At 41.5% G+C, this 23064-nt stretch overlaps 1 protein-coding gene across 4 annotated transcripts in view; it reads left to right on the forward strand.

Moving 5' to 3' along the window:
* LOC145340949 (period circadian protein homolog 2-like) overlaps positions 1-23064 on the forward strand; it is a 72090-nt gene that overhangs the window by 18039 nt on the left and 30987 nt on the right. For all 4 annotated transcript variants that reach the window (XM_080185557.1, XM_080185555.1, XM_080185558.1 and 1 more), the window contains 9 exons: positions 2534-2632; positions 4318-4472; positions 5113-5234; positions 10732-10933; positions 12835-12886; positions 16123-16265; positions 18678-18756; positions 19748-19854; positions 22428-22581. In XM_080185557.1, coding sequence (XP_080041683.1) covers positions 2534-2632; positions 4318-4472; positions 5113-5234; positions 10732-10933; positions 12835-12886; positions 16123-16265; positions 18678-18756; positions 19748-19854; positions 22428-22581 — 1113 coding nt within the window. The remainder of the gene's footprint in view (positions 1-2533; positions 2633-4317; positions 4473-5112; positions 5235-10731; positions 10934-12834; positions 12887-16122; positions 16266-18677; positions 18757-19747; positions 19855-22427; positions 22582-23064) is intronic.

Consider the following 23064-nt stretch of genomic DNA (forward strand, 5'->3'; position numbering starts at 1 on the left):
ACTCAATGATTGAAAGCAAGGACCTGGACTGGCTTTCTGCTCTCTAAACCTGCTGATGAGCTATGTCTGCTGTGATCCTAACCACTCAGTTTCAGTTCATAACCTATGACCATCTGGGTCTGAACGGCTGCTATTCACACTTGTCTTTGTATTGAAATTTAAAATAAATATCTTGAGATAAGATTCAAACTGTTCATTTATACCTCTATAAAGAATCTCGAAGGAGAACCAAATCACTAATTAGACAATATATGCATAGTGAATCAACAGTTTGCAGTGAAGCTGGTAGGATGCATGATGTGACAATTTTCCTCTGACTTTTTTCTCTGTAGAAAATGTTGTTGAATGTTCTTTTGCTTTACGAGATACTCCAGCCCTAAGATGGCCTGTCAAATGAAATGTAGTACAGGTTTTGTGTTTATGTACTTTCTAACACCAGTTGGATTTTAGTAGTATTGGCCATGAAGCATTCAAAAGATCACGTAACTGATTATATAAGACAGGTTGCTGCTCACATGTGCTTTGTGTTTGAGGCAGGATTTCAAGGTTAGATATGTGCTGCAATAATATTACATAACTGCTGGAGGAGTCTGCAATCACAACCATTTCAAAAGCATTTTAAGAGCTTTGAGAAATTGCTATCTGTAATTTGCATACAAAACCTCTGCTACTATTTACTGAAGGTGGTAACCCATCTAACTTAATGAGCTAATGCCACTTCAAAAAAAAGGTCAGTTTGGTACAAGCACATTTAAAATGCTGATTGAATGGATGATGTTGATTATGACATTATTATACTACCCTGCATTTTTCACTTGAAGTATTCCTAGCATTGACGTACAAAATGCCTGGACAAACATACAATTAAAATGCTAGACAAAGTAACTTCCCTGGAGAATTTTCCATAGCATTAGAGCTTTGTACTCCAGTGCACATTCTCTACACAGCATTCCCTGACCCATTACCCTATCCTAATCAGTGGGATTTACTGCTTTTGGGAGGATATTCTAAATGAGTAAAAACAGGATACAAATGGTTAACTATGGAACACATCAAAAGAAAAGGCATGGTTGTTAGAAATAAACATAAGTATAACATCTCTCCTCTTTGCAGCTGAATCATGAATCTCCAGAAAACCCTCACTGATTCAAGTGCGCAGAAACCTGTCCTAAGAGAGTTTATTGTTTTACCCCTTGCTTTTATGATGAAGGTGAATAGATTTTAAGTTCCAAGAATAGCTTTGCTGAAGTACTCAACAGGTTTTTTTGACAAATGCAGCACTTTTTTTCAGGAAACTGTCACAGTCCTTTTTTTAAAAAAAACAGTGGTGAGAGATCTTTGCTTTAAATTCTGTTTCTTTTTAATAGGTAGTGTTTCAATAAAATGTTGAACTGTTTGTTGTATTTGCCTATGACTTGTACCTAGTCTTCGTTTTGTAAACCAGATTCCAACTAAGCAATAATGCCTTGATTTTGTTATTGTATTGTATTGTCTTTATGAAAATGTTTTCAATATTGACTACCCTAACGTAACTCAAGATAATGATAAATTATAATGTGTCCCTTGTTGTCCAGTGTTTTGACTGCTAAGATAGAAAATATGTTGAGAATTCCCACGTTAAATGTCGATTATGTGTGTGGATAAAAGTGGCTTAGCTTCTGGCTTCACTTCAGCACCACTAGTGGCGTGATATGGAACAGCGAAAGCAATTTTCATCTTGTTAATACTGCCAATTCTCATGAAACAAAAGGTTCAATTTTAACTCCCTCCTCCCATTATACCTGGCAATAATGGATTCAAATCGTAGCAGTAGAATTGGTGTCTTGATTCCATTCAGTTACTGTGTGGGGTCTTATTGATCATCAGGGCACTGCCTAAATCAGGGGAGAGTCACATGACTTCATTTTTATGATGCAGGCAGGACTCAAATGTCACTTTAATGGTTTGCTGGATTGTGTGTCTACTGAGGACACTGCTCAGTGAAACCTGGTCCTACAGCAAAAGAGATCTGAATAGCTAAGTGTTGAAATTATTCCTGTGGGGCCCGGAGGACGACTTTGGGCCCTACAGGAATACCATTGGGCCACTCCTGCCCCAGGTTACCACAATCCCAGTCTAACCTTTTCCCTGCTGGGTCAGCCTCTGGGCCACTTGATATTCTGCTGGCCCAGAACTGGTGAATTCCCTCCAGTATGCTTCTTGAGAGTATGCAGTTCACTGCCTTCATTTTAATAAGGCCCAGTGGCTGAAATGAATGGTGCCTCCCATCACAGCTCCACGGTAGTCGGTTCATGTGTTCTAGTTGCCTGCAATTAAAACTCTTCCTTTCTGCGCTCCCCTGAACGTATTCCCTTCTGAGCTTTGGACACTATCATAATTTTTTAACTTGGTCAACAGTAATACGTATTACATGAAGCTTGGTAAATGTGTAACTAATGAATATGTTTTAACATTGTTGTTGCTTTGGACATCTATTACAGAGATAATGACTGTCCTAGGGGATAAAAGTAATGCTTTTGTTTTATTTTTGCAGTTCCAATTCCCAGAGCCTGTCACTTCACAGCAGCTCAAATGGATTCAGTCTCATTAGTGCTAGCTCGGAACAAGACAATCCCTCAACGAGTGGTTGCAGGTAGATGCTAGTTCTTCTTGACTTCCCTTGGTAACTGTTTTGAGCTGCTTTAGTGTAAGAGATGTTAGTTATTCTGTTGGTACCAAATACTTGCACATCACATGTATGCACAGTAAACTCCTGCGAACCTGTGCACCCGTGTGATTTAACTGCAAGTTGTTTAACAGCTCAGTGCGCTGCTACATTCAATTTCAATTGCCTTTCTGAATAAGGTACCAATTCTTGTTTGGGGCTGGGGGGGGAGGTAGTTCATATCTGATTCTTGGCTATGAGGCTTTTTTAGAAGGGTCAGATTTGAGCCCAATCTGTAAGTCAGAGAACTAGTAAACCTTCATAGTTTTTTTCTTTTACTGTTCCTTCCCACTTCAGTTAGACAGTGGATTGATAGTAAACATGACACATATGCAACACACTTTTTTAAATGATATTATAAGTTGCTTTGCAAGTAATCTACCGTGAAATCAACAAGTTGATGTATTCCAATTTGTATTTGTTTCATTTATGAATATTGGTCTATTTTAATATAAGAACATTTTTTGGCCCCAGGTCAACCTGTCTTTTGCAATTGTAATCTGTAAAAAAAAATAAAAAATGCAAGATATTTTAATTTGTATTGTCTGTCCTAATAATCAGAAATTCCCTTTAACAGTGCCTGGAAGCATGATGTGTGCTGACTTAAGATGTTTGCATCATCTCAAATAGTGGGTTTATCCCTTCTGTGAGCTATTTACTAAGGCACCAGACACACTGGCAGGCTGATGAGAGCAGTTTAAGCATCATGGGTTTTTTTTCTCTGCATTCTTTTCCTGAGCTACTACTTCTCTTATTAGACATTGGTTTTGCAATTTTCAAGTGACGAGCAAGAACTCATCCAAGTGCTTCTTTTTCATTGTGAACTTTAGGAGTGAAAGTCAGACATGTGCACTGACATAGTCACCTGCTGCTACATTGCACATTTTTGGCAAGGACCACTAGATAGTGACAAGAAGTGGGAGCTTGACTTCCCTTCCAACCCCTTTTCAAACACACTGGACCTGTGATAAGTTCCAGCACTAATACTGCCTGGCTGCAGATTTGTCAGTATAGCCAGGGGATGGTGGCACAGTGGTTAGCACTGCTGCCTTACAGCGCCAGGGACCTGGGTTCGATTCCTGGCTTGGGTCAATATCTGTGTGGAGTTTGCATGTTCTCCCTGTGTTTGCATGGATTTCCTCTAGGTGTTTCAGTTTCCTCACACATTCTGAAAGATGTGCTGATTAGATGTGCTGACCCAAACAGGTGCCAGAATGTGGCGACTAGGGGAATTTCACAGTAACTTCATTACAATGTTAACGTAAGCCTTATTTGTGACTACTAAATAGATTTTTACTTTTCAAAAGTGGGCAGTTACTTGCTTTCACGGCTCAATCACTCTGAATAAATTCACTGAACTATTTTCCAATAATGCAGCAGTGTGGAATAGTCCAGCATGGACTCACAGGAACTTCTCACGTTTTGCCCTGTTTAAATTTATTGAACTAAATCAGCAGATGAAATGACCACCATGAGAAGTTTCCTTTTTATTTCTGTTGCGTACATTAATCTCTGTAACTTGCTTGGTTATAGCTTGTGATGGCCTTGAATTTTGCCTACAAATATCACATTAAATATCGGGCTAAAGCTGTGAGTTTGTATTTGTATTGCAGTAGCGATCAATCCGCTAAAGCAAAGACACAGAAAGAGTTGATTAAAGCACTGAGTGTCTTAAAAAGGCACCTGCCATCTGATAAGATGACTAAAGGAAAATCCAGGACACTTTCTACACTGAAGTATGCACTGCGATGTGTCAAACAAGTGAAAGGTATGCCTGCAATATTATATTTTTAAGAGACTTTAACATTTTTGAGGATGGGCAAGAGAGAAGTACCTCAACCTGTATCCTACCTTCATAGACTGTCAAGAATATTAGGGTAGGTAGAATTAAAACAAAAAGCTGGCTGTCACTATGTGGAGAGAGATTTTGAAAAAAAGTTGTTAAAATTGCAGTCAGGTCCTAATGAAGTGCTGAGAATCTGCCATTTGTGGCTGCATTTTGCTGCCATCTGCTTAGTTGAGCAGGTTAAAGACAGGTCATCTTCCCACAGCTTGAAGGCCGATTCGTAACCTGGATGATTTTAAGTGCAGGCTTGTCTGCTATCCACTGGGCAGATAAAGTTAAAGTCACTTTCATTACTTTACCAGCTGTCGTATCCCTAGAAGAAAACATTTTAATGACAACAATTGTACACTCCTAATTTTCATGTCATTCCCACAATTTGACTGGATTCTTTTATGATATACTCAGCAGTTTTGTTTTTAAATTTCCAAGAGGGATGTTCCATATAGGATCAGCAAGGGGAAGATACCTTTTTGGCTTTCAGCATTTAAGATGAGACTGATCATTTCATTTTTTTTTGAATGGTGTTGTGTGATTATCATTTTGCTGTTTATTTCTGCTGCAGCTAATGAAGAATACTACAAATTTCTAATGAATGATGACTCTGAACCAAGTAGTTTCAGCATGAATTCCTTCACAGTTGACGAGGTGGAGAACATCACTTCTCAATACACGTTGAAAAATGCTGTAAGTACTGAAAACTATCAAAGTGCAGTAAATAAGCCTTTGTGATAGGCCCTTTCTGCACAATGTTAATATAAATGCTATCTTTATAAACACTTCTCTGTTCCTTTTTAAAAAAAACAAGTAACCTATTGTTGGTCAAGGTTAGTATATTGAGGGAGCCTCCATAGCCTTCGGATATTGTGGTGACTAGAACTGCATGCAATACTCCAAATGCGGCCTAACCGTGGTTTTATGTACCTGTAACATGATTTCCTAACTCTTGTATTCAATCCCCGACTGATGAAGGCAAGCATGCTATATGCCTCCTTAATCACTTTGCCAGCTGTGTTGCCATTTTTAGGGAACTGTGGACCTGCATGCCCAGATCCCTCAGTATGTTAATGTTCCTAAGCATTCAGTCATTTACACCATATTCACACCGAAATTTGATCCTCCAAAATGCATCACCTTGCGTTTGTTCAGATTAAACTCCATCTGCCATTTCTGTGCCCAAGTCTCTAATCTTTCAATATCCTGACAATCCCCAGCACAACCGGCAACTCCACCATTCTTTGTGTTGTCCGCAAACTTACTAATCAGACCACCCACTTTTTCCTCCACAAACATCAGAGGTCCCAACACTGATCCCTACAGAACACCACTAGATGCAGATCTCCATTCTGAAAAACGTCCTTTCAGTGTTACTGTCTTCTATAGCCAAGCTAATTTAGCATCCATCTAGCCAGCCCAGCCCGAATCTCATGTGACTTTAGTTTTTGTACCAGTCTGCCATGTAGAACCTTATCAAATGCCTCACTAAAATCCATATAAACTACACCTACAGACCTTCCCTCATCAATTATCTTTGTCACCTCTTCAAAAATCTCAATCAAGTTGACTTAAAGAAAGGAAATGCTGAGATTAGTGTACCTAAGGATTGGAAGGATTTTGGATACCTGCAAAGGATAACCAAAAAATTGGCAGACATAGAAAATAGAATGAGACTAAACTAGCCCAAAAATATATAAGTAGAAAACAAAGCAAAAATGGAGATATACTTGGAGGCTGAGACAGGAGTAGGCCATGTGGCTCAAGCGGCCAAATGGCCTACTCCTGCTTCTAGTTCTTACAGTGGGGAGTAAAGAAATGGCTGTAACGTTAAACAAATTATTTGGTTGCTTCTTAGTAGAAGACGCCAAAACATCTGAGTGAGGAATTTAAAATAATTCTTACTTAAAATTACTGTAGCAGTGAAGAGGACTAAAATCCAACAAATCCCCGAGACCTGACTGCCTACATCCTAAGGTTCTAAAAGAGGTAGCTGCAGCAATAGTGATTGCACTGCCAATGGTCTCCTAAAATTTATTGGATTGTCGAATGTTCCACGTAGATTGGAAATTAGAAAATTTAACACCACCATTCAAGAAAGGAAGCAGAAAGAAAACAGGGAACTACTGGCCAGTTAGCCCAACAACAGTCATCAGGAAACTGCTGGAATTCTTTGTTAAGGAAGTGGTAAAAGAGCAGTAAGACAATCATCATAGTGTTAGGGAGAGTCAACGTGGTTTTGTGAAAGGTAATTGTGTTTGACAGATCCATTAAAAGCTTCTTTGAATTTGTAATTTAGCAGGCTAGATAAAGGGGAACCAGTGCATTCAAAATACATGGGGTGGAATTCACTCAAAAAATTCTAAGTGCCGAATTTGCATAAGAACTGGAGTAAATCCCACTGCTTTTTTTCAGTTAGACTTTCAAAATGATTCTCCCACACTCTGTGATGCACAGAGTGCAGTAGCATGAATCGTGATGAAAAGCTGGGGATGGGGCCTGTTCCCGTTGGAGAGGCTGGCAGCATAGCGTTGAGTGGGCCGCTGCACACGGGCTGATCTTTCAGCACTGAGATCACTGGCTGCGCTAACATGCCTCCCCATCCCCCAATCTCCCGATCACCGATCTTCCGGGTCAGCCCCAATCGGTATCCACCTTCCCAATGTCACCAATCCCAAGTGCAAAGTTGCAGTGGGACCCTCCACACTTATGGATCACTGGTGGGCAGTGCCAAGGTGCCCCTGAGCATTATCACTTTGCCAGCTTCGCAGTGCCGAGGGGCAATCATTGAATCCCTACAGTGCAGGAGGAGGTCATTTGGCCCATTGGGATTGTTTTGATGCAGGGTCACTCAGCTGCTACCCTGGCTACCCCACTTATTTACCCTGACACTAAGGGGCAATTTAGCATGGCCAATCCACCTAACCTGAATATTTTTGTTTAAAGTTTATTTATTAGTCACAAGTAAGGCTTACATTAACACTGCAATGAAGTTACTGTGAAATTCCCCTAGTCGCCACAGTCTAGCATTTGTTTGGGCCAATCCACCTAACCAGCACATACTGTGGGAGGAAACAGGAACATACGATGGAAGCCCACACAGAAATGGGGAGAACGTGCAGACTCTACACAGACAGAGACACAAGCCTGGATTCATAAGAACATAAGAAATAGGAGCAGGAGTAGGCCATCCAGCCCTTCGAGCCTGCCCCGCCATTCAATAAGATCATGGCTGATCTGTCGCTGCTCAGTTCCACTTTCCCGCCCTCTCCCCATAACCCTTAATCCCCTCTCCTATCAAAAACCCATCAACCCGCGTCTTAAAAATATTTAGCGAGGCAGCCTCCACTTCAACGGGCAGAGAATTCCAGAGATTCACCACCCTTTGAGTGAAGAAGTTCCTCCTCAACTCCGTTCTAAACCGCCCCCCTTTTATCTTGAGGCTGTGCCCCCTAGTCCTATTGTCTTTTTTGAGCGGGAAGAGTCTTTTCACCTCTATCCTATCCATCCCATTCATCATCTTATACGTCTCAATGAGATCTCCTCTCATTCTTCTAAACTCTAACGAGTACAAGCTCAGTTTATTCAGCCTCTCCTCATAGCTCAACCCCCTCAACTCCGGTATCAGCCTAGTAAACCTCCTCTGCACTCCCTCCAAGGCCAAAATATCTTTGCGCAGCTGCGGCACCCAAAAATGCACACAGTACTCCAGTTGCGGCCTCACCAATGCCCTATACAGCTGCAGCAAGACCTCCCTACTTTTATATTCAATCCCCTTCGCTATGAAGGCCAGCATCCCATTCGCCTTCCTGACCACCTGTTGCACCTGCAAGCTGGGTTTTTGCGACTCATGCACAAGGACCCCGAGGTCCCTCTGCACCGTCGCCTGCTGCAGTTTTTCCCCCCTTAAGTAATAGTCCTTCCTACCATTCTTCCTACCAAAGTGGACCACCTCACACTTGCCAACATTAAATTCCATTTGCCATTTCCTGGCCCATTCGCCCAGCCTATCTAGATCCTTCTGCAATTCTTTTGAATTCTTTTGGCATTTAGGTGTGGAAGATGCGCAGCATAAAGCTAACAAGATTCGAACCCAGGTCCCTGGAGTTGTGAGGCAAAAGTGCTAACCACGGTGCCATCATGCCCCCAAAGCACCCCCCCACCTCCCCGGACCATTCCTTATGCCCAACCTCTTGGGGGAACCTCCATGGTCTCTCTTTACTGCAGTGGGATGGGCCCCCAGCTCCCCATTGGTGGGGAGCTGTTGTAAACCCTGCTGGAGTGAAACACTCCTGGGGGCGGGGGGAAGATCGGGGAGGAAGGCTAACAGGCTTGGAGACTTCAGTCCTGGACCCACTAATAAGATATAAATTATTCAGCTCTGCGCCGATTTCTGGCATGGAGCTGACAAAGCCAGAGATCCGGTGGCCGGAGACACGTGGAGGCCATGGTGCCCGGCAGGAAGTCCGCTACATGGCCTGCGCTTACGTCTCCCAGCCCACTGCACAGCTAGACCAGTGGGCTGGGAGAATCATCTCCATGGAGTGCCACAAAGTTAAAGGCTCATGGGGTAATGTCTTAATGTAGGTAGAGGACTAATTAAAGGGCAGAGCATAAAATAGGAATAAATGTGTCATTTTTGGGTTAGTAGGCTGTTAGTGTGCTGCCACGAGAATCTGTGTTGGTTGGTGCTTCAACTAATGTGCAAAAGCTTGCTGACAATATAGAGCTTGTAGGAAAGAAGATAGAGTCTAAAGGGATATATGTATACAGGTTAACCCAAAAATCTAGCTTAACTATTGATGTTATTATGCCATTATTAAGCTGCAAAACTGATTACTATACAACTTCTCTGAAGTTTTGTATAATGAAAGAAAACTTTAAATAGTTGGAAACAATAAGATAGCATTTTAAGAATTGTAGATTAAAAACCGATCACATAATAGAAGATCAACATCTACTGTAAAATATTTTAACTGAACATGTTGATCACTGAAAATATTTAGTGGACACAGTAGCCCATAAATAATCTAGTACGTTCAGTGGCACTTTAAAACCCTTCAATTAAATCTGTTGCAGTGCACATCATAAAGTCAGCAGGAATCAAGAGATACTCAGAGGGCTGCTCATTGTAAATCTTTGTGCTGTTCTCTGTGCTCCTTCTCATGTGCTCACATCCTATCACATGGCAGGGCATGCTGTTTCTACCTCATAAGAAGTCAGTCTCCGGCCATTGCTCATTGCCTTGGAGCATTTCCTGTGATCAATCTATCTACCCTAGCCAGGTAAAACAGCTAATCTGATTTAATTTTGTTCTCAGAGTCTCTGATTCTCAGTATAAGTATTAAAAATGGTTGAACCATAACACAGTTTGAAGGCCAGATGAAAAGCTTCCAAAGGCTGCAGTTCACCCGTTGCTGGTCGAGAGCTAGGATCATAATCTTAGGATAGGGGATAGCTTCTTCAGACTGAGATAATGAGAAATGGCTTGAATCAAAGGATTGCAAATCTTCAGAATTGTCTCCCTCCAAAGAGTGCTGTGGATGCTCAGGCGTAGAGTATGTTCAAAGCTAATGATACATTTGTGGAATCTTAAGGGGATCAGAAGATATGGGGATAGGGTAAAAAACTGCTGTTCCTTCGTTAAATGGCAAAGGAGACTTGAGGGGGACCATAAGACTTACCCTTGCTCCTATAAGGTAGGATTTTCTTTAAAACTGTGAAAGCCCTTGGGCAGGATTTTCTGGCCTTGGGGTGAATGTGGCCAGGAACAGACCTTTGCATAGTCCATGTCCCACTCACTTTGATTCCCATGGTGGGGGAATGGGAAATTTCCACCCTTTTGTGAACATTGGGTGGGGCTTCTCATATTCTACCTCCATACTGTGGCAGAAATCCCAGTTATACATGTAAATAGGGTTTCCATTGAATAAAGCTAAAATTTGTGTAGAATGAGTGAAGCTCTGAGAAAGTTAACTCCTTGGACTGCTTCTAAAATTATATTAAATTCTGCACTACAATTCATCATTGAAGCACTTTCAGTTTCTTTACAATTCAAAGCTGTCCTCTACATGGTAAATTAAGAACTTACAAATTTACCTGTTTGTGTTTATTTAAAAACTGAATGTAAGAATACCCATTTGCTTTATTTGTATCCTTCTCAACTTACTGGTTTGGGCCTGTTTTGCAGGATATCTTTGCTGTAACTGTTTCCCTGATCACGGGCCACATTGTATACATCTCTGACCAAGCCTCCTCGATTCTGAATTGCCACAAGGATGTCTTCAAAGACATAAAATTCACAGAGCTCCTTGCTCCACAGGATGTTGGTGTTTTCTACAGCTTTACAAAGCCATCTCAGCTGCCTCTGTGGAGTGTGTGCGCAGCTGCTGGTGAGTGTGCATTATTGTATTAACAGATCCTCTTGCAGCTCTTGAGATATTGTTTGTAATATAATGGTTGCCAGCAGCTGGTTGGTACACAAAATTTGGAAAATACAGCTGTCCAATTATGTAATCCAGTAATAATTTTTCCAAATGACCGTATAACATGAGAGAACACAATGACAACAAGTCATCTAGTCCTGTGGATTCTGTCTTGGCCATTTATTCTGCTGAGAATTCATGTGCAAATTCTCCATTTCCAAAAGTCATTGAGCAAACTTTGAAATTAATTATCAATTTTCACATCACTATTATTTTGTCCTGGTTGTCTGTTTATAGGCCAACACACGTTTCCCGCATCCAGCAACTAATAGCAACGCAGGAAACATGTAGTCACACCTAATGTAGTGTCAAATTAGAAGATAATAAACTTGCAGAATGGGCTTGGAATTGGCAAATTAATTTCAGTATGGATTAACTGTGAGTGGTGCATTTCGTAGGAAGAGCAATGTGATGCATATACTGAGTTTCCCACAGACCGCTATTTTCCAGTAAATCAAACGAGGAAGTCAGGAGCTGCTTCTTTACCTAGAGTGTGGTTAGAATATGGAACGTCCAACTGCTTGGAGTAGTTGAACCCAGTAGCAATAGGAAATTAGATTAACACATGAAGGAGAAAAGAATAGAAGGCTGTGCTGATAGGGTTGGGTGAAGAGTGGTAGGAAGAGAATCAGTCATAGAGATTTACAGCATGGAAACAGGCTTTTTGGCCCAACTTATCTATATCACCCTTTTTTTAATCACTGAGTTAGTCCCAGTTGCCTGCATTTGGCCCATATCTCTGTGGAACAGGGACTAGTTGGGCCTAAAGGCCTGTTTCTATGCTGTACGTTCTGTCTATGATTCTACGTGTTTATTGGTCCTTATTCTTGTCATCTTTATTGTTCCCAAAGGACTGTTTATCCAGTTTTTAATGATGTGTCGCTCTTAAAGCTGCTATAGCTGAATTAGACTCCAAGTATTAATTTGTCTGCGGGGGAGGTTCCTTCTAATCCCTTGTCTTGCTTGATTATTCTAACCCTTGTCTTTTAAATGCTGCGCTGACGCACATACATAGGCTGCTTTTGTCTAATTTATCTAAGATTATGCCCTGAATTTGCTTGTCTTGGGTTCCTAAATTCTGTAATAATAGTGGTCACCTTTTTTAAATCTTAATTGTTCTTTGAAGGTAGGTGCCCAAAACGGCACACTTTTTAATTCCAAATATGATATCACAATTGATTGAAATTCAGATTGTACAAATTACAGCTTGCGTGATTAAATCGTGTGTGCGTCATTCATTAAGATCTTCTTACGCTTTATACTTTGACCCTGATTTGGTCTGTCTTGTGCAATTTGTATCTCTGATGCCTGCTGATAACTGCAGTTTGTTGACTAATCCATCAGGTGTGAGCTAAGCAGAGTGGGCCGACTGCTCCCTCTGTTTAAGCACTCCAAGGCCAAACCATTATAACAGCCAGTCCTTATTAATATTCCCCCAGTGTTTGTAAAATATTTCACCTTCACTGTGGAGCAGGTTTGTTGGAGGGATAGATCGGTCATTGGGAGTGGGTGCTCCTGACCCCCTGAAAATTATTTACCAATTTTGTTTTTCACTTTTTTAGTGATTGGCTTTTGTTCCTATGACAAAATACACAGGAAAAATATTGTCAAGTGTGACTACTTTAGATTTGACTATTGTGTGCCAAGTCATTGAAGGCTTCATAACTTGGACAAAAAATTACATTAATAGCGAATGTTCTGTGCAACTTCACTATACCAGCATTTTTTAAAGACCATCTTTCTTTTATTTTCTCCCCTTCCAACAATTTTATTGTGATTCTCTAATAGTTACTGTGACTGTCTTTTAGATACATCATCTCCAGACTGTATGCAAGAGAAGTCCTTCTTTTGCCGTATTAGGTGAGTACGCAAAAGGATTGTTTATCAAAGTGAAGAGTGTGTGCAAAGAAAAAGTAAATCGTTCAGACATTGAGTGGTTAAAAAAAAATGAATCATCTAAGCTTAATGCTTTTGAAAATGTTTCTTCAATTTGCAGTAGCTTTTCTCTGGTTGCCTTTTTTAATATTTGCATCATGTTAATTTGTGGCTTCTATGGGCTTTAGGAGTTTGGAATTTTTTTTATTCGTCCAGGAGATGTAGGTATTGATAGCTGGGCCAACTTTTATTGCACATTCCTAATTGACCTTGAACTATTGGCCTGCTGGGCCATTTCGGAGAGTATTTAAGAATCATCCACGTTGTTGTGGGTCTGGAGTCACATGTAGGTCAGACCAGTTAAGGATGGCAGATTTCCTTCCCTAAAGCAGATTAGTGAACCAGACGGTTTTTTACAGCAATTGAAAATGGTTTCAGACTCATCATTTAAACTTTTAATTCCAGATTTTTATTGAACTCAAATTTCATCATCTGCCATAGTGGGATTTGGACAGAGGTCCCCAGAGCATTATCCTGGCTCTCTGGATTACTAGCCCAATGGGAAAGCTGGACCATCATTTTAGAAATGCTCTTTCAATCGGCCACTCTGCCACTCCCTCCTGGCGTTAGTTCAGTGTTAAAACTCCTCCCACAACGTTCTAATAGGTACAAGTGCCTTTGCCAGCTGTTATACACCTGAAGCATTTGCATTTATAATACAAGGGCACCTTGAATCTGAATGATTAGTGGACCTCTGTAAGGTGGAGGTGGTGCTGAAATATTTTGCATTCACAAGAAGTAGATCATTCATTATGTAGAACACTTCAGTAACCTCAGAGTAAGTCAGCATTGTGATCTTTTGCAATCTGCTATGATGCTCTTTTTTTTGAGTTCTCTGTACTTGGGAACACTTCAACAGTCACGGGCATTTGGCCTCTGTTCTTCGGGTAAGTGTTCTCCAAGGCGGCCTTCACAACACACGACAGCACAGAGTCGCTGAGCAGAGACTGATAGCTAAGTTCCGCACATGTGAGGGTGGCCTCAACCGGGATCTTGGGTTCATGTTACACTATCTGTAACCCCCACAACTTGCCTGGACTTGCAAAATCTCACTAACTTTCCTGTCTGGAAACAATAAACATCTTTTTAATGTGTGCTTAATGCTCTGTCCACTCACATTGTTTGTACCTTTAAGACTTGATTAGCTGTAAAGACTCACATTGCAATCATTATTCGTATGAATTGAGTTTGTGTCTTTATGTGCACTGTGTGTGATCAGAACTCCCACCCACCTGACGAAGGAACAGCAAGTTCCGAAAGCTAGTGGCGTTTGCTACAAATCAACCTGTTGGACTTTTACCTGGTGTTGTGAGACTTCTGGGGGGGCGGTTTAGAACGGAGTTGAGGAGGAACTTCTTCACTCAAAGGGTGGTGAATCTCTGGAATTCTCTGCCCGTTGAAGTGGCGGAGGCTACCTCGCTAAATATTTTTAAGACGCGGGTTGATGGGTTTTTGATAAGAGAGGGGATTAAGGGTTATGGGGAGAGGGCAGGAATGTGGAACTGAGCCACGACAGATCAGCCATGATCTTATTGAATGGCGGGGCAGGCTCGAAGGGCTAGATGGCCTACTCCTGCTCCTATTTCTTATGTTCTTACTGTCTCTTCTCGAAGTTGACAGTAAACTTTATTAAGTGATTCTCTTGTTCATGCCCTTACTCTGAATGTTGAATGTACTCCAGACTCAACTAATTCATTTGTATAGATTCTAAATATATTGTGTTTCTAATGCTAAATTTGTTTAAAAAGAAAAAATATTTATCCCTCAATGCAATGTGTATTTTTCTGTTCACAAAGCCCATTTGTGTGACTAGAAATAGCACGTTATTGGTGCTAATTTATTAGAAGCTTTGCCACTTTTAAACATGAAAAGTGAAATGAACAATTAATTGATTAATCTGTGGGACATAGGCATTGCTGACTGGCCAGCATTTATTGCCCATTTCTAGTTGGCCTTGAGAAGATTAGTGGTGAGCTGCCTTCTTCATTTGCTGCAACCTGTATTCTGTGGGTTGACCCACAATGCCAACAGGGAAGGAATGCCAGGATTTTGACCCAGCGACTGCAAAGAAGTGGTGATATATTTCCAAATCAGGATAGTGAGTGGCTTTGAGGGGAACTTGCAGGTGGTGGTGTTCCCATGTACCTGCTGCCCTTGTCCTTCTAGATGGAAATGGTCTTTGGTCAGTAGTGATCATGCGTTAATAGTTCAAAATATTCTCATTTTCTTGTTGGTGATGGTCATTGCCTGACACTAGTGGCAAATGAGATTCATGCCACAGAAATCTGCCGAAGCCTAAATGTGAGGAGTTGTGAATGGTAATGAACACTATGTGCAATCATCAGTGAACATCGTCACTTCTGACCTTATGATGGAGGGAAGATATTGAACCTAGACACTACCCTGAGAAACAGCTACAGTTATGTCCTGGAGCTGAGGGGATTGGCCTCCAGTAACCAGGACTTTAATCCTTTCTATTAGGCATGACCAACCAGCTAGTGGAGAGTTCCCTCATGATTCCTTTTGACTTGTTTTGGCTAGGGATTTTGATGTCAGGTTTGGTCAAATGCCACATTGATGTCAAGGGACGAGCACTCTCTTATCACATCTAGAGTTCAGTTCTTTTGTTCATGTTTGGACCAAGTTGTGATGAGGTGTGGAATGGTGTGGCCCTGGCAGAAACCAAGCTGAGCATAGGTGAACATATTGCTGAGCACATGTTGCTATATCAGTCAACAACACCTTCTGTCACTTCATGATTGAGAGTAAACAGGTGGGATGACAACTGGCTGGAGTGGATTTGACTTGCATTTGTGGGCAGGACACACCCGGGCAGTTTTTCACAGTGCCGGGTGACTGCCAGTGTTGTAGCTGTCTTTGTCAGGAAAATTTGGCCTGTGACATTACACAAATTAAACTAGACAACCATTTAACATCAGTGCAAATTAAGTAAATCTGTTTGTGATGTTGACTGTTTTTTGGTTTTGTTAGAGTATATTTACAAGAGAATTGTTGGAATGAAAATTGAGAACATGTTTTTTCATACCCTTGTTACTCTTAGGCTTACAAGTTGTTGGGGGTAGTTTTATTTGGATCGATGGTAGATGTTCTGTTTTCCATTGTTGACCCTCTTTGTACTTACGTTGACATCTGTTTCATAGTGGAGACCGGCAGCGAGATCACAGCATCCATTACTATCCCTTTCGTATGACTAGTTACCTGACAAAGATGCGGGCATTTGAAGATGATGATGACCAACTATGCTGTCTGTTGCTTGCTGAAAGAGTGCACTCAGGCTATGAAGGTAAACATTATTTTTTGATATGACTTGCTGAATTAGAGCATGAAAAAGGTTCCTTCAACTTGCACTGAACCAAGTCCACTCCTCCTAATTAATTTTCAGAAATAAGTGAATATTTTAAAGTTTATTTATTATTAGTCACAAGTAAGGCTTACATTAACGTGGCAATGAAGTTACTGTGAAATTCCTCTAGTCTTCACATTCGGGCACCTGATCGGATCAATGCACCTGACCAGCACATGTTTTTAGACTGGGAGGAAACCAAAACACCCGGAGGAAACTCTGCAAACTCCACACAGACAGTGACCCAAGCTGGGAATCAAACCCAGGTCCCTGGCGCTGTGAGGCAGCGGTGCTAACCACTGTGCCAGTTGTGAACAATGTATATTTTGCAACTCTTTTGTTCAACTTGGACCAGATACTTTTCACATGGTATATACATAACCATAAGTGCGTAAGACACATATGTTTGGCACGATTTTCCCAGCCTGCTGCACTGTTTGCATAGTGCAATGGGCAGGAAATGTCAGCGGGATGTCTGTAACGGGATTCGCGATCAGCATCCAGCCAATTGTAAATTTCTCAGGCCTTTTTTTTTATGGCGTAATCAGCCTTGCGTTGGGAAACAGTACAAGGCCGGTTACCATATTGAAATCAGCATTTTAGTACCATTAGCTGTGCTTGCTAATATTTCCCACCTTGCTACGGGAGATTCCCATCAGCCTGGATGGCCTTATAGGTGAGGCAGAGGCCCCCAGGAGATTGGGGACAATGGGGCACTGCTTGGGCAGTGCCAAGCTGGCACCCTGGCACTGCCCATGAGTACCAGGCAGTGTCAAAGGGTGGGGCCTTCTGGGGAAGGACAATCAATGGTGGGGTAGGTGGGAGGGCTGCTGTGTACCCTGCACGGCAATCAGTGGGGAAGGTGGGGGGTGGGGTGGTGTGATCGGGGCTGGCCATGAGGGGGTGGGGTTAGCTTGGCCACAGGTTAAGGAAGTGGGGGGAGTGGATTAGGACTGGCTGTGGGGGGAGGGGGAATCGGGGGCAATTGGGACGGGGTCAGGGCAAATGATCATGGGGGCGCGGGGAGCCATCAGGAGGCCGGCGATGAGGGACTGGTCTCCCTACTGGGAGATTGGCACATGCGCAGTGGCCTGCTCAGCCCGCTGAGGCTGACCTCTTGGGCAAGATTAGGCCCTCTCAGCCCTTAGAAGCATGAATCCCCCAATGGACTCTGAAGTACAGATTGCCAGAAATACAATAGACTGGGTGCACCCAAAAGCAGGCTGGAAAATCTCACTTTCTTGTCCTTTGGGCACTAAGTTTTTTGGGGGGAAAATCACTCCCATCATCTAGTATTTGATCATCTCTGAAGACCTGAGTGTAGGTACATTTATTATCTCTCTGCAGTCTCCATACCACGTGTGCAATAACTTTGTCAACAACTCTCCTTTTCCAAAAAATGTATTCATGTTCAAGTGCACACAAACACCAATTTTGTATTCGTATATATGCTCTTGGCCTGGTCTCCTACATCCCATGCTAACCTCGTTAGAACTCCCTTATTGATGAATAAACCCATAATTCAATGACCCTTACTAAAATCTGACATTTCGAATGCTGCTGGGACCATTACTTTCCAACAACAAACCTAGTGACAGCTGAGAACAAATCTAACTGCTGTGACTTGAGAGTAAGCCAGTTGCAGACTGGAATTGGTGAGTAATAAGGGAGACAACCACATAAAGTGAGGGAGACCAGTTTTGCACGCAGTACAGATGTGTGTAGCAACCTAGAATAGTTGGGAGACTAGCTGGATGCTCCAGGAGAATTAAGCTCGCTGTGTGGCAGATTAACGCACTTGAGTAAAGCAACAGATAATATTGATATGTTGAGGTTTTTCTTTGACATAGCAAGGTAAAATTCAGTATTTCCAGCAAGATCTTCAATATCACATAATTCATCATTAACAAAAATGTATAATGCAAATAAACCTGACATCAGTCAGGATGTAGTGAACATTATTCTGATAAAATAATGGTAATGTTCTATAAATCGTAAATATGTGTGCAGTTAGACTATTCAATTCAAAGTAAATGAATAGTTATTGCAGATTTTAAAACTTAGCAGAATCTGTTTTTAAATTTTTAAGGAGTTTTTTATATACACAAGCTTAATTTGGCACGTCTGTTAACTATATATTAAGGATGTTTGAGTAAAACCATGGATGTCTGAATTGTTGGCTTGAGCACCATTTTTCACGAGTTTAGTTCATAAAGGTTGTTAAAGTTGTTTTGCAATAATGCTTCCACTCTAATTTAGCCAAGTGGACTCTAAAATAGGAGAATTATTTTAATATTGTAATGTCTATTTTTATGTCTGCCAATTTCACTGATGAAGTAATTTTTTTTTCAGCTCCAAGAATTCCCCATGATAAGAGAGTTTTTACCACGACTCATACACCCAGCTGCGTGTTCCAGGATGTTGATGAAAGGTACAAGTCCACTACTTTGGTTTTCTAACAAGTATACATATTTAAAAATCTATTTACAGCAACATAAGACTTCGGTGTTTTTTTTAAACTGAAAATTCCAAATTTTTTTAACTTCCAGAAAACCATTTGAAGTTCAGTTCCACATAAGTAGCAATCCTGGCAAAGTGACTGATGTTCTAAATGACATATATGATGTTACACTTCTAATGCAAATTGTACCTATCCATCATTTCCAAAAAAAAATTGTAAATTATTTTTTCATTTCGTTGCACACGTTGTCCTACCCCAGGGTAAAGTTGCCTTTTCCTACTTGCTTACAATGGAGGACATCGTGCTGATCAGTAAAAGGAACAATCAGGTGGTGAATAGATTTTGAAAGTTGAGAAATAAGGTGGAAGATAAGGGAAGGAGGGGTGGAAATTAGCATGAAAATAAATGGGTGTTTCCTTTGTTATAAATTTATTTTGTTATACATTTATGAACTTTTTTTATTCAATTCTGTTTGGTCAGTTTGTGTGCTTTTTCCTCATTATTTGTCAAACAAAGCAAAGGATTTGCATTTACACATTTTAAAATATCGGGGGTGCTCCTACCAGAATTGGACAGAGTGTTGGCTCAAGCAAGGAAAAACGGTGAGTTTTTCTCGAGACCATACCACACTCTGAGAGGAAAAAAAACAGCTGTGCAAGTTTCATGATGTCATGAAGGAGAGTGGGGCCTAATCATACCAGCAACACCCTGATGCCCTGAGATCAAGGCACTATGTTTAAAGGGTCCCTGATCAGAATATGAATAAAACCTCCTCCCCCACCCCCCAAACACCAAAGTTCCGGGGCTCCCCCATTCCCTGCAAGATTCGTGACTTCTGTTTTTATTGGATGTTGAGCCCCACTTCTGATCCCTTGGCCAGTGAACGCAGGCTCAAGATTCTGACCATGATTGTAGATGTTCATTGTGCAAAATATCAGAACCTTTCAATTTTCTTTTAAAGGGCTGTACCTCTGCTGGGTTATTTGCCTCAAGACCTCATAGGAATGTCTGTACTGATGCATCTGCACCCAGATGATCAACCTTTGATGCTTGGCATCCATAAAAAAAGTAAGATCAATGTTAATTTTTAAAAATAGTAACTAGTGTTATTTTTCTCCTTGCTTCAAATTGGTTTGACTATTTGCTATCAATGTCAAGTGTTTTCTAAGGAACAAACTATTGATACCTATTACAGTTTGAACTGTGCCAATGTTATTTCGTTTGGATCTGGCTGTGTATTGATTTTTTTTTGAGGGATGAAGTAGAACTGAAGTGTTTTACAACATCAGCTACAGGACTGCAATATTGCTGAAATGAAGAGGGGGCCAAAATGTTAGATCAAACTACCATGGAGTAGACAGATTAATCTTCAAGTTTTTCATGTCTCAGCTGCTGGTGCCAGATGCCTTTCTAAAATTGGATGATGAATTTGGGAGCAGTGGTGACTATTTATTATTGGGTGCTAATATAATTGCACTTAGCTTCCAGCCTCAAGCTGCAGCAATGTTACTGCTGGCAGCATCTGAAGTATGAGATGGGGACCATTCTGGTTCACCAAATCCCTTTTCTCCAGGTTCCATATAGAATGATCATGTAGTTTCCTCCCAGCCTCAATTCAGCTATTGGACTCATTTGCTACCAGCAGTAATGACTGTTTTTCTAATTGTAAGAAGTAATAGCTTAAATTGATAAAGGAAATGCATTTAACTGATGTGAATTAAAATTCCTGTTGATATTTTGCTCCAGGTCACTGACCATGATCTAATCCAGTAGCAGAATAGGCTCAGTGGCCTGAATGGCAAACTCTTGTTTCTATTACAACATCTATGAGTGATTATAAATTCAGAATTGAAAGAAAGTATTGACAAAATTTGCCACTTCCATTCAGTCTTCACATTGTATATACTGCTTGGCAAGGCACGGTTAAATCTTAATTTTCCATTAATTGCTTGTGCTGTGTTGATTTGATTCTAGTTTTTTAATGGTTGATGAAGAAAATAATACCTTAGCAGAAATTACCTTGTTAAATTCATGGGATGCGATTCTCTTGGCTTGCTGCAGGCCAGGGTATATCAGGAGGTGGGCAAAAACAGGAATCGCAACTGGTATCTGGCTGTGATCTTTCTGGACCTTTTTTTTCAGCGTAATTGGCTTTGTGCCAGGGAACAGAGTGAGGCTGGTTACACCATGCAAATACAGATTTGCAATTATCTAGTAAGCCTGGGATGCGATCATCCCGGGCTCACTAATGATTCTGCCAGTGGGTCAACACCAGCGAGGTTCACGTATGGTCCCAGCAACCGTGGGACCATTGAGGCCCCCCGAGAGGGGTGGGTGCCCCTTGGACAGTGCTAGCCTGCCACCCTGGCAGTGCCAAGGGAACAGGGCTAGAGGGGACAGGGCCAGATGGGGTGGAGCCCAACCAGGGGGTTCAAAGAGGTAGGAGAGCAGGGAATGGAGGGAATTCTGCGTGGGGGCGGAGGGGCAAACACTAATGGTGGAGCTGGTGCTCAGGCCAGTTGCTGGGGGGAGGTGGAGGAATGCCAATTGGTGGGCAGGGTGAATGGCAGGGCAGGCAGTTGTGGGGGGGTGGTGAGGTGCATGTCAACTGATGTCCCATGCGCACTGGCCCATTTCAGCAGTCTGATGTCAGCCTCTTCAGCGGATTAGGGCTAGACCCCACCCCTGTAAATCCTCTGACGGCCTCTGTATTGAATAGAGTGCCATAATTTCATTAAAACTAAGTTCATCCCAAAAAACGGGTGGAAAAGTATCCTGTTTTCCCATTCGTTGGGCACTTAGTTTTTTATTTCGGAGTATCACACCCATGGTGTTTTTAGCACTGCAACAGAATGCAATTGCTCCATGATTTGAGCATTGGGGTCTGTATTTATTTGATTGTTGGTTATTGAGTTACTGCCCCCCTCCATCCATGTGCATAGATCCCTGAAAGTTGGCACCCAGGTTGATAAGGTTGTTAAGAAGGCGTATGGTATGTTAGCTTTTATTGGTAGAGGGATTGCGTTTAGGAGCCATGAGGTCATGTTGCAACTGTACAAAACTCTGTTGCACTTGGAGTATTGCATACAGTTCCGGTCACCTCATTCTAGGAAGGACGTGGGAGCATTGGAAATGGTGCAGAGGAGATTTGCCAAGATGTTGCCTGGTATGGTGGGAAGGCCTTATAAGGAAAGGCTGAGGGACTTGAGGCTGTTTTTGTTAGAGAGAAGGTTAAGTGGTGATTTAACAGAGGCATACAAGATCTTCAGAGGATTAGATAGGGTGGACAGTGTGAACCTTTTTCTTCGGATGGCGATGGTTAACATGAGGGGACATAGCTTTAAATTGAGGGGTGATAGATATAGGACAGATGTCAGAGGTAGGTTCTTTACTCAGAAAGTAGTAAGAACATAGAATGCCCTGCCTGCAACAGTAGTGGATTTGCCAACATTAAGGGCATCTAAATGGTCATTGATAAGCATATGGATGATATTGGAATAGTGTAGGTTAGATGGGCTTTAGATTGGTTTCACAGGTAGGCGTAACATCAAGGGCCGAAGAGCCTGTACTGTGCTGTAATATTCTATTTGACATGAAGAAATCAGTTGTTCTTTTAAACATGTTTTTTTTTCCCTTTTTAGTACTGAAACATGCCGGACAACCTTTCGAACATTCACCTGTCCGATTCTGCTCTCAGAATGGTGAATACATCACCATTGACACCAGCTGGTCAAGCTTCATTAATCCATGGAGTAGAAAAGTATCCTTCATAATTGGAAGGCATAAAGTCAGAACGTAAGTTTTTTTTAAAAACAAAAATGTTGTATTTGATTGAATTTAAAATTTGAACTTTTTTAAAAATTGGAATGGAATCTAGGGATAAAAAATTGGATTTGGCCGATAAACAGCTGCAGGCATCTAAATGCATGAAAAACCCATGCCCAATTGTAGCAGTGTGGGCACCATACAAACTTTGTGTTGCCTAGTAATTTAACTAATAGTGCAATGTAGCCAATATCAAATTTACTATGCAGTTGTTGTATGCCTGAGGAGGCAGTTGAAATTCCTGTAAGGCTTGCACCTTTTGAAGCTAGCCTAAGTGTGTTAGATTGTGGGCCCAATTTTTACCATTTTGATTCTAATTGCTGGATCTAGGAGTGTTTCAGATTTGATTTTTAGACCCATTCTCAAGTATTCCCATAAACACCCTGCCCAAAAAAAAAGCAGCGATTCTGAATCACGCTGCAGAAGCCTGTGGGTAGAGCTTATCACGCCAAA

The sequence above is a fragment of the Carcharhinus amblyrhynchos genome, chromosome 3, assembly GCF_965287045.1.
Source record: "Carcharhinus amblyrhynchos chromosome 3, sCarAmb.v2.hapA, whole genome shotgun sequence".
In the NCBI taxonomy this organism is placed as follows: domain Eukaryota; kingdom Metazoa; phylum Chordata; class Chondrichthyes; order Carcharhiniformes; family Carcharhinidae; genus Carcharhinus; species Carcharhinus amblyrhynchos.